Here is a 12,617-nt window from a genome sequence, read left to right on the forward strand (position 1 = left end):
TTCCATTTTCTTCCTACACTTTAATATTGCAGAGGAAGAATACATTGCCTTTCTGATTCTCGTTTCTCTGTAATGACTTGTGTTAGCTTCGAAGGTTTTTATGCCTTTGTCTTTATTACTAAAAACTTAGCAATTTCACCATGTCTTTAGTATGTCTTTTTTCGGTGCGTATTAACTAAACTTTCTCAGTAAGCATTTAGAACTAGACTTAAGCCTTGGTGAATTTTCTTCTGTTATTTTTTTTATTATTATTATACTATCTGATTAGTTCCCTTCTCTTGGGAAAATCCTATTAACTCTCCTGGATCTAGCCTCAGTTTCTTCTCTTTTTTTCCATAATTTCCTTACTTCCATTTGTTGTGGTGGTGGTTCTCTAGATTACAGAATTCCTAGAGCTGATGTTCTCAATCATTGAATATATATATATACATATATATATATATTTTTTTTTTTTTAAGATTTACTTATTTACTTTGTTGGGCAGGGGCATAGGAGAGTGAGAGAGAGAGAGATTGTCTTAAGCAGATTCTGCAGTGAGCGTGGAGCCTGATGCTGGGCTTGATCCCACAACCCTGATATCATGGCCTACGCTAAAATCGAGAGTCTGGCGTTTAAGCAACTGCCCCACCAGGGGCCCCAAGTATGTTTTAAATAGCATCTGTTTAGGAACACCTGGGTGGCTCTCTCGGTTGAATGGCTGCCTTCGGCTCAGATTATGAACCTGGGGTTCTGGGATCTAGTCCTGCATCAGGCCGCCTGCTCAGCAAGGAGTCTGCTTCTCCATTCCCCTGCTTTTGTGCTCTTGCTTGCTCACTCTCTCTTCCCCTCAAAAAAATAAATAAATAAAATCTTTTTTTTTTTTTTTTTTTAAATAGCATCTATTCAATTTCTCTGATACATTTTTTTCCTGGCCATTATTTTTTAGTTTTCATTTTTTTTATTTTCCATTTTTCATGAGTTAGCACTTAAAATGTGAATACCAGATTTCATGCGATCGATTACCTGCTAAAACAAACAACAAGACAGACATTCTCCAGAGAGCTGATAATATACAGCAACATGGATGACTGTCAAATATATGATGCTATAGAAAAGAAGCCAGAATAGATTTATATTACATACTGGAAAAGGCAAAAACTGTAGGGGTAGGGGCACCTAGGGGTGGGGACGCCAGGTTAAGCATCTGCCTTGGACTCAGATCATGGTCTCAGAGTTCTGGGATGGAGCTCCGCATTGGGCTCTCTGCTCATCGGGGAGCCTGCTTCTTCCTCTCCCTCTGCCACTCTCCCTGCTTGTGCTTTCTCATTTCCTTTCTCTGTCAAAGAAATAAATAAAATCTAAAATAAAACACAAAAAACTTATGGGGTAAAGAAGAGATGAGTGGTGGCCAGGCTTAGGGGTGGGAAGAGGATTTGGATACAAGAAACAGCACAAGAGAATTTGAGGCATGACGGAACTGTTCTGTATCTTGATTGTGGTGGTATTTATATGACACTATGCATCTGTCAAAACTCATAAAACTACACATGGAAAAGGGAGATTTTATTATGTAACTTGAAACCAAAATGTTGCTCATCTTTGAAGGATGCTAGAAACCAATTCATTACTTTTAAATTGGCGGATAAAGAGAAAGAAGCAACCACTTATCTAGCCTTTCTGAATAAAAATGGACATCACAATAACCAAATAATTGAAACTTGAAGCATCCAGGAAGTTAAAATGATCCATTTTTATTTTTTATTTTTTTTTTTTTTAAGATTTTATTTATTTATTTGACAGACAGAGATCACAAGTAGGCAGAGAGGCAGGCAGAGAGAGATAGAGGGAAACAGGCTCCCCGCTGAGCAGAGAGCCCGATGCGGGACTCGATCCCAGGACCCTGAGACCATGACCCGAGCCGAAGGCAGCGGCCCAACCCACTGAGCCACCCAGGCGCCCAAAATGATCCATTTTTAAATCATCATTTATTTGCTTTACTATTCTACTACTTCACTATTCTGTAGAGGAAAAGAATATTAACAATGTATCCCACCTCATTTATATTAAATATTCAGAATAGGCAAACTTAGACAAAAGTAGGCTAGCAGTTACTTAGGGTAGGGGTGGAGAGATAGGGATTGACTGCTAATAGAGAGTGGGTGAAAATGTTCTAAAATCAGATTGTGGTGATAGTTGCACAACCCTGTGAATGTATTTTGAAAAACTAAATTGTGTACTTTAAATGGTTGAATTGTATGATGTATGATTCATATCTCAGTAAAGCTGTCAAAAACACAAATACGCATTCTGAAATTTGTTTCAGTACAACTGCCAAAGTGCAGCAGAGGCTGATAGGATTCATGCGTCCTGAAAATGGAAGTACCCAGCAGATGCAACAGGAGCTGCAAAGGAAGTTTCATGGTAAGTTATTCCTTCTGATCAGTTGACTGTACATGACCCCCACAAAGAGTTTTATTCATCAAGTAGGAAACGGTGGATTGAATAGAAAACAGTGAACCTCCCTTAATAAGATCTGGTTTTTGATAACACATATTTTTTATTCAAATAACAGTGTGGTTAAGAAAAGTGGGACTGTATGGCTTTCATATATTTCCATAACTTTCAGCCCATTAAGTTTTTTCCTTTCTTTTACAAGAAACATGATAATCTTTTTTAAAATAAGTTTTTAAATCATAAAATAGACTATAGTTTTATCCACATTCACTTGGTTGTGCAAATGTCACTACTATCCATCTCCAAAACTTTTTTCATCTTCTTAAAAAACTCTGTACCAAAACAGTAACTCCCCATTTCCCACACCATCCCAGCCCCTACTACTGTCAACCATTCGTTTGGTTTTTTTGGTCTGAATTTGACTACCCAATATACTTCATATAAGTGGAATTACACAGGGACCCCCTTTGCCTCTGGCTCTTTTCAGCTAGCATATGTCTTCAGAGTTCATCCATGTTGAGGCATACGTCTGAATTTCCTTTCTTTTTTAAGACAGTATTATTCCATTGTATGTCTACAGAGGTCTCCCCCCTGCTATCTGAAAGTAGTGTTCCTATGAAACCTTTCATAAGCCAGAATGGTGGCATAAAGTTAGGAAGCAGTTACCATTAAATTATATGGAAAAATTTTTGAGCATTCCCAGACCCCAAAAAATAACCTTTCTTAGACTTTTCTGTTCCTTAGGATACTTTTTCTTTTTCTTTTCTTTCTTTTTTTTTTTTTTAAGTTTACCTTTTTTAGTAATCTCTGTGCCCATTGTGGGGCTTGAACTCACGAACCTGATGAGATCAAGTCACATGCTCTTCCAACTGAGCGCAGCCAACCTTAGGACACATTTAGAGATAAAGCATAGAATTCCACAGACACATTTCAAAGTTGTGGCAGCTTGTTGCTGAGGTGATGTGTGTGGTTTCTGGGAAAGGGGTTTGGCAGGGTGCGTGCTGCCTCCATAAAGGCTCACTGCAGAACAAACACTGAATACTGGGTTTAGGGCATTGTATCTTGAAACCAGAAAAAAAGCTTGGGTTTTTGAGCACTTGGGTTGCTTCCACCTTAGAGGTATTGTGAATAATTCTGCTATGAACGTGTTGTACAAATATAAATTTGAGCCCTTGCTTTGTTTTTTTGTTATGTACCCAGAAATGGAATTGCTGGATCATATGGTAGTCCGTTTTTTAATTTTTGAAAAACTGCCATACTATTCTCTGTGCACCATTTTACATTTCTGCTAGTAGTGCACAAGCATTTCAATTTCTTCACATCTTCACCAGTTATTTTTCTCTTTTTATAATCTCCATCCTAGTGGTTACAATGTGGTATCTCATTGTGGTTTTTGATTTGCATTTTCCTAATGATTAGTGGCACACCTTTTTATAAAGTTAAAAATGTGAATCAAATTTTTGGTTGGTTTTGGGATTTCTTTTTTGTTTTTGTTGTTGTTGTTGTTGTTGTTGTTTTTCTGTTATAAATAGTAACAAGGAAGGAGCAAGGTAATGGAAAACGTAGAATCATCAATTACTCCAGAAATAGTTTGGAATAATAATAAATCATTGCTTAAATTTTGCCTGCCATTTGGTTTTTTAAAAGAATTTTTGTGTTCTGTTTGAGCCATTTCAGGCTGATAGATCCTTGCTAATTAAGACCCAGCCATTTAATCTTGTCCCTTCCTGCTAAATCTAGTTTTTCGTTTACTGTTTCATAAACATTATTTCATTACTGCTGTTGGTACTTCAGTAAAATCTTAAGCCTGACAATACCAAGCATTGGTAAGGATTAAAACAAAAGGAGGGTTCAGATTGCTGGCACATGTACACTGAAACGACTACTTTAGGGAGCAGTTTGATCATAGCCTATAAAAGCTGAAAATGCATATATATTGAAGCCCAGCAGTTTCACTTCTAAGGATACATCATATAGCAGTCTTTATCAGACTTTTTTTCTTATGGTAAGAAATACATTTTATGTTATGACCTTAATGTTTGAAAGCATATATACATAACTGAAACAAAATTATAGGAAATAACTACCTGTTTTACACTCTAATATTTTCCTTTTTTATTTTATTTCCTTTTCTTTTTTTTAAGTAGGCTCCATGCCCAGTGTGGGTCTTGAACTTAAAGCCCTGAGATCAAGTGTTGCATGGTCTACTGACTGAGCCAGCCAGGCACTCCAATTTTCTTTCCTTTTTAAAGGGGGGGAGGTAGCTGTCATGACTGACCGAATTGATTTCATGACTTGCCCACTTATTTATTTATTTATTTTCACCAATTTATTTAATCCACGGTTTGAGGAACATAGTCCTAGAGAAATCTGATGGTGCTTTTCAGGAGTCCTTTCTTAAGGATGTTTATTGCATTATTGTTTTAGTAGCAAAGCATGGGAGATAGTATAAATGTCCTTAAGGTGGAAAATGGACCTAATTGTGGTATACTTACATGATGGAATATCCAGTAATATATATTAGAATATTAAGATTAATATTAAATACTTATTAAAATACAGCTGGGTGGAAAAAGTGGTGTAAATGGTTTAAAAACAGCAGTTTTTGTTTTATGTGTACACACGCAGACACATAGAACCACATATACATATAATGACTTGAAAGGATGACTTCAACAAGTCATGATCATGGTTGGCTGTGATGTGGGGAAACCAGTGAGGATTTCAGCCTTAACTATAGTTGTTCTTATTGAAAGCAAAATGTTGTTTTATTTAAAACAAAACAACCTATGTCATTGTATAAAACTTCATCAGTTGTGTTTTGTAATTAGAGGCTCAACTGAGTGAAAAGGTTTCACTTCAGGCAATCCAGCAGTTGGTTCGAAAATCATACCAGGCTCTGGCTTTATGGAAGCTTCTTTGTGAACATCAGTTCACTGTCATTGTAGGAGAACTTCAGAAGGTAGGATTTCTTTTCCTTTAAGATCATATTGTTAATTCTGTGCTTAGTTTGTTTTCTTTTGAGTTAGCTTTAATCTTACACTTGGGTTTGAGAGGAGACTTTCGGGGAGAAGCATTTAGGTGGTATGATGAAGTTAGTATCTGCTTAATGGAAAATTGCACTAAATCATGAAAACTTGAGGGATCCACTTTGTCAAAACCACAAGTTTTTACAGTATGTGAGAATTTTATTATGGTATATGAATGAAATCTTTACGAAAAGTATTTTTTTATACAGTAGGTTGTAACCGTTATTTGGATTTCAGATCCCTTTGGGAATTTGATCAAAACTCTTTCTTCCCACCCTCAAAGAATGCATACAGATACATCCACAAAATTTTTGCCTGTAATTTCAGAGTCTAATGACTTAAATATTCTTACTTTTAAAAAGGTTTACCATTTGAGAAATGAATGAGTCAGATTTCTCTTGCTGTCCTCATTTGAATCCTTTTTAAGTATGATGGCAGTTTGCATTCACTTAAATGTTAGGCCACTGGGGGGAATGTATTCCTATTGTGAATATTTCTAAACATATACAAAAATAGAGTAAATACTACATTATAATCTTCATATACACTTGCATTCCGCATTTTCAAGATTTTATCAACTTTCATTAATCTATTCTCTTTTTCTTTACCAAATTACTTTAAAGATGATCCTAGATATCGTGTCATTTCATTCCTGTGTACTATGTTCTCTAAGGAAAGGTGTGATGTGAATCTGTCATGCCCTTTGATCATGTTGACTCAGCTGACTGGTTAAGCGGGTGTTCCCTTTCTCCCTCACCTCTCCATGTGCATTCCTTCCAAAGCTTTGTGCTCGAAGAGGATGATCTTCCTTGATAGAGGTAGACCATTCTTTGGTCAAGGGTATACAAATAGTTGAGTGTCCCTGCTAGAACCTCCAAACGAGCTCTCAAGGTCCATTTGTAGGACCTGAGCTGAAATCAAGAGTCAGATGCTTAACCAACTGAGCCACTCTCAGGCACCCTCTAAACCCAAAATCTTTTAATGTAGCTAAGTGATTATTCTTTCTGGTTATGACTAAAATCAGGAAACCTGGCTCTAATTTTGGTTCTGCCTACATTTTACTTCTCTCACTTGTAAATTGAGAGATTTCGACTGGTCATACTGTGGGTTCTTTAACAATTCTGTATGATTCTATGGAAGTTTGCAAAAATGTGTTAATCTGTATAGTTTAGCATATTTTCTCTTTTGAACTATAGAGTCTTTTAATTTTTTATTTTAAATTGCTAAAGAAATTTTGTTGTGGGTAGAAATAGGATATTTCTGTATTTTTGGTAGAAAAAAAGGACTTTGTATTATACTCCTAGGAATTTCAAGAGCAGCTGAAAATCACCACCTTTAAAGATCTGGTAATCAGGGACAAGGAACTGACTGGGGCATTAATCGCTTCTCTTATCAACTGCTACATCAGAGATAATGCTGCTGTTGATGGCATTAGTTTACACTTACAGGATATCTGCCCACTTCTGTATAGCACTGATGATGCAATTTGTTCTAAGGTATGATGCTTTATCAGCTCTTTCAATGTCTCTTAAAGAGGGTTTCATAGTATGAAAAGCACAATAGAACTGGAATCAGAAACCATCTTTTACTTAACATATGACGTCTCTTGGGTGGGTCTCCTAACCTCTCTCTTGGCCTCCAGAGTCTCTATCTATATGATGAAAGGAGTTGGAATACATCATTTCTTAAAATCCTTGTATATTGAAGTTTTTCATAAAGAATATAACATTTCTAGACCATATTTTTTTAAATGGTTAAACACGTATCTCCTTAGAAATTAAAAATTACTAAAACTTTAAGTCTGTAATAAGAGTTGATTGGGCAATTTTTATTGATCCTTTCTTACAGGTAAAAATAATTTAAATCAGTATCATATGGACTGCCTGCTGACCAATAATGTATTCACTAGGCAAGAGATTTACCAGTCAAAAGCTATCTTGCTTAAAATATTTGTGAGAGGAGTTAAAAAGTAGCTAAGATTTTTTTGGTCAAAAATTTTTCTGCCTAAAATTAAGAAGATAAGTTTGTAGAGTTGTTTTTATTTTTTCTGATAATAAACCGGATGTTAATTGAGACATAGACCAAGACTTATGTTGGTAATATTGTCTATGTGCTGGATTTTATGTCTTTTTAAGTTCTTGTCATCTCTAATCTAGGCGAATGAACTCCTCCAGCGTTCCCGACAAGTTCAGAATAAGATTGAAAAGGAAAGAATGTTAAGAGAATCCTTAAAGGAGTATCAGAAAATTAGCAATCAAGTGGACCTTTCCAGTGTTTGTGCTCAGTATAGACAAGGTGAGAAACAAAATGTTCTTTACATCTTTTTCTTAACTCAGGGGACAAATGACTGTTTTATTTTAAGCTACTGATAAAAAGCCTCTTAACATAAGTAACACTTCCCCAAGTGATAGGACTTGGGAAACTCATGCCTTGTGTTTTAGTGTTTGATGGCTGGCCTCTGCAAAAACTATAATGTTCTTTTTATATCTTGAAATAGATAACTTTTTTTTTTTTTAAAGATTTTATTTATTTGACAGACAGAGATCACAACTAGGCAGAGAGGCATGCTGAGCAGAGAGCCTGATGCAGGGCTCGATCCCAGGACCCTGGGATCATGACGTGAGCTGAAGGCAGAGGCTTTAACCCACTGAGCTACCCAGGCACCCCTAAATTACTTTAAATCAAACCTAGCGCAATGTAAAAATAGTAACTGTTAGCACAGATACTGTTTTGAATGCTAATTTTTTTTTCCCATCAAGGAACAGAAATCTTCCCTTTTGTTATTCTAACTTTGGAAAAACATTTTTCCAATAAAGAAAATACACTTAATAGCTGCCTTTTAGGCATGTTGGTACCTTGTTCTTCGGTAGATTCACCATATATATGATTGTGTCATTAAGGTGACTAGCATACAGTAGAAACATAGAAACCTTGATCAGTACTTTTATAAACCAGCTAAGGAAAAACACATCCAGCTTAATAAGCCTTATCTCTTTGTCCTTTTCCTTTCCCATTAGTCCGTTTTTATGAGGGTGTAGTGGAACTATCTCTTACTGCTGCAGAAAAAAAAGATCCTCAGGGTCTTGGACTTCATTTCTATAAACATGGAGAACCAGAAGAAGACATCGTGGGACTGCAGGCTTTCCAAGAAAGGCAAGTTTATCACCCTAGTGGCTTGTCAACTTTTTGGATACAGACTTTCCTTGGTGTACAGTTTGATTGATTATATTAGGAAAACAATATTCTAAGTACAACACTTATAAGAATGAATTATGCTTTCACTTAAAAATGTTTTGTTTTATCACAGGCCTAAATTAGGATTATAATTCTTGCCTTAGGGGTTAACTTTTACTCTGGTTGAAATTCTTAAGGACTTATAAAAGTTTTTGAACTTGCCTCTATGGTTTTTATAACACTGTACTAATGTCAGCTTTAAATGCAATAACTTATTTGGAACCATCTCTCCCCTACCTAATTTCTGGTTCTGGGTGATGATTAGTATTTTATTTTATGGGATGATTTTTAAATGTTCACAAATTAGTAGTGACTGTTAAGAAAAAAAGTGTGTCCATAAAGGAAATATATAACCTATCTAAAACATGTTTTTTATTAATACATTAATTTTTATAACGTCACCCTTTTATGGTTATGACGTTTCTCAAACATAGAAAAAGTATACGATTTATATTATTTTTAATACCACATATATTTGTGTGTGTACATATAGCTAGTCCCCAAAATAGTCTTCATATTATTGTGTATTTAAATTAGATTAGTCAGTTGCTATCTAATTAAACAATGCATTTGCTCCTTTTCTGTTCTTTTTCAGATTAAACAGTTATAAGTGTATTACAGATACGCTTCAAGAATTGGTAAACCAAAGTAAGGCTGCTCCTCAGTCTCCCAGTGTACCCAAAAAACCTGGACCTCCAGTATTGTCATCTGATCCCAATATGCTAAGTAATGAAGAAGCAGGACATCATGTAAGGGACATAGCATATTTTTATCCTGAAAATACATTGTTTAGATGTTCTGTGTAATAGTGGAGACAGCTCGTCTTAGGAAAGGTAGTAGATCTTAGAAATAAGCATTTACAAAGATTCTTGATTTCAGCATTTTATAAGGCTGATGGTTATGATGTCCAGCAGGAGAGCCTTTAACTGCTAATTTTTTGTTTTGTTTTGTTTTAGTTTGAACAAATGCTTAAATTATCTCAACGATCTAAAGACGAGCTCTTTAGTATTGCCCTTTATAATTGGCTAATACAAGCTGATCTTGCAGATAAGCTATTGCAGGTAAAAAATATTTTTTTATTCCAATATTGCTAACTTGTATTTTCAATTAGCATGCATATAGTTGAAGGAGGGGCGCCTGGGTGGCTCAGTTGGTTAAGTGTCTGCCTCAGCCTGGGATCAAGCCCTGCATCGGGCACCCTGCTTTAGCAGGGATCCTGTTCTCCCTCTCCCTCTGCCTGTCACTCCCCAGCTTGTGCTCACTCGCTCGCTCTCTTTCTGTCAAATAAATAAAATCCTTAAAAAAAAAAAAAAAAAAAAACACAGATACCAGGAAATTCATTTTCTTATCCTGAACCTACCATTATGTGTTAGCATCAATCCAAGTAATGTAATATCCTTTCCTGGTGGACAAAATAAACTATTGCTCTAATTTTCTAATATTGTGGGATGAAAATCATTGGATTATGAATTAGGAGTCCTAAACTTGGCATAACCTCTGCCATTAATTCAGTATGTGACTTCATACATGTCTTTTTACTATCCTAAGTCTCAGTATTCTTCATTCTGTAAAATAAATGTGTGGCATTTGACAATGGCAAGGACGTCTTTGAGGAATCAATAGCTGTGTTTTCATTTGTAGCTGGGGATGCCTAGGTAGCACATTCGGTTAAGCATTCGACTCTTGATTTCGTCACAGGTTGTGATCCTCGGGTCGTGAAATGGAGCCTGCTTGGGGTTCCCCTGACCCATGCTCATGCTCACTCTCTCTCTGTCTCAAAAAAAAGAAAAAGAAAAATTCAAAAATTGTAATTGGATTATGATTAGTTTAATTAGCCTAATTCAACTATCAACTAGTTTAATTAGCCTAATTCAACTAGGCTAATTAGTTTAATTAGCCTAATTCAACTATCATAGCAACTCTTTGGTTAACTCTAGTAAAACAAAAATCATGTATAATGAAAAAAATTGCCCTCTGTCTGTTGTTAGATTATAATTTTGCTTATGTATTTGTGAAGCAAGGCATACCTGTAGTTGTTTTAAAAATGTTGTAGTTGGGGTGCCTGGGTGGCTCAGTGGGTTAAGCCACTGCCTTCGGCTCGGGTCGTGATCCCAGGGTCCTGGGATCGAGCCCCACATCGGACTGTCTGCTCTGCAGGGAGCCGGCTTCCTCTTCTCTCTCTCTGCCTGCCTCTCTGCCTACTTGTGACCTCTATCTATCAAATAGATAAATAAAAAATCTTTTTAATAAATAAATAAATAAAGATGTTGTAGTTACTACATAAAGAGCAAGCGGCTAGCCCAGGAGAGTTTCTGAGTGACTGTGTAATTTGCAGATTGCTTCTCCATTTCTGGAGCCACATCTAGTCCGAATGGCCAAAGTTGATCAAAACAAAGTTCGTTATATGGATTTACTGTGGAGGTATTATGAAAAGAATAGAAGCTTTAGTAATGCTGCTCGTGTCCTGTCCAAATTGGCTGACATGCATAGGTATGGTATAATACTCTTACTTCTATGAATAATGATTGATAACTGACCTATAACTAGACACATCTGGATTTCAGAAATTAAATAAAACCTTATTCAGGTTATAGTATGTACAGTTTTTTATGCTTTTACTTGGATTTACATACAGTTTACAGTTTTTTTTCTTTTTTAATAGTGTATAGGAGGTACTAAATACCCAAGGTTGTCTTTAGTCAAACTAACTTCTAAATCTCTTCTTTAAAGTATGTCTTTAGATTCTTTGCTACTAAACAGTTAATCAGTATTCTTAATTGAAAGGACAAAATCTGGGACACCTGGGTGTCTCAGTTGGTTGGATGACTGCCTTCGGCTCAGGTCATGGTCCCGGAGTCCCGGGATCGAGTCTTGCATCAGGCTCCCAGCTCCATGGGGAGTCTGTTTCGCTCTCTGACCTTCTCCTCGCTCATGCTCTCTCTCACTGTCTCTCTCTCAAATAAATAAATAAAATCTTAAAAAAAAAAAAAGAAAGGACAAAATCTCTCAAAGGCTTTATAATTTTAAATGTTTTACTAAATCTAGGCTAATTTCCTCTGCACTGTTGGTTTAAATTACAAAAAAGTTTTGAGCATTTATGTTAAAGATTGTTAAGAATCTTATTAAAGAAAGCATTGAAATGTCTAGTTAGATTATCATATCAAAAAACAATATAATTTTGGACAGATCATTAATTTGACCTTGTATTTTCATTTGGAATCTTCTTTGCCAAAATAACACAAGTTCTATTTTTAAAACTGGAGCTCAATTAAGTTAGGAAGAAGAGGTTGTGGAAACAAAGTTGTTTTTAAACGAAGTTAATCATAATGGTAACTTATGGGGCACCTTTCTGGCTCAGTCAGTAGAGCATGTGACTCTTATTATCTCAGGGTCATTAGTTCAAGCCCACGGTTGGACATAGAGCCTACTTTAAATAGTCTAGATGTGACTGTAATAGCAAGTGTGAGTATGTACGTATTTATTCTTAATTGGCCTTCCATTAATATTTATTGACCTTTTTTCTTGTTATATTGTTATTATAACATATTCAGAAGGGATGCCTGGGTGACTCAGTTGTTCAGTGTCTACCCTTGGCTCAGGTCATGATCCCGGAGTCCTGGGTTTGAGTCTGTATCAGGCTTCTCTCTCAGCAGGGAGTCTGCTTCTCCCTCTGTGTGCCACTCCCCCTGCTTCTGTCTCTCTCTGTCAAATAAATAAAATCTTAAAAAAAAAAAAAATTCACAAATTCTCTAACTTAAGAACACTCATTATCTATATCTACTTTGTACATAACACATATAACCTAATTTCCTCCTAATGTGAGATACACTGTCCTTCTACTCTAGCTCTCAGCTTAACCTTCTTTTTCCGCAATAAAATATTTTTCCAACTATAATGTTGCTCTCTTTCTCACCACACTCT

General features: G+C 35.9%; 1 protein-coding gene across 1 annotated transcript in view; it reads left to right on the plus strand.

Moving 5' to 3' along the window:
- Positions 1-12,617, plus strand: part of NUP155 (nucleoporin 155) — a 66,647-nt gene that overhangs the window by 35,918 nt on the left and 18,112 nt on the right. Inside the window, exons 21-28 of the mRNA XM_082724394.1 lie at positions 2,303-2,400; positions 5,265-5,395; positions 6,767-6,958; positions 7,619-7,757; positions 8,480-8,615; positions 9,292-9,445; positions 9,653-9,757; positions 11,032-11,186. Of these exons, the coding sequence (XP_082580520.1) occupies positions 2,303-2,400; positions 5,265-5,395; positions 6,767-6,958; positions 7,619-7,757; positions 8,480-8,615; positions 9,292-9,445; positions 9,653-9,757; positions 11,032-11,186 (1,110 nt within the window). The remainder of the gene's footprint in view (positions 1-2,302; positions 2,401-5,264; positions 5,396-6,766; positions 6,959-7,618; positions 7,758-8,479; positions 8,616-9,291; positions 9,446-9,652; positions 9,758-11,031; positions 11,187-12,617) is intronic.

This window comes from Mustela nivalis, assembly GCF_964662115.1.
Source record: "Mustela nivalis genome assembly, chromosome: 3".
NCBI classification, from domain to species: Eukaryota; Metazoa; Chordata; class Mammalia; order Carnivora; family Mustelidae; genus Mustela; species Mustela nivalis.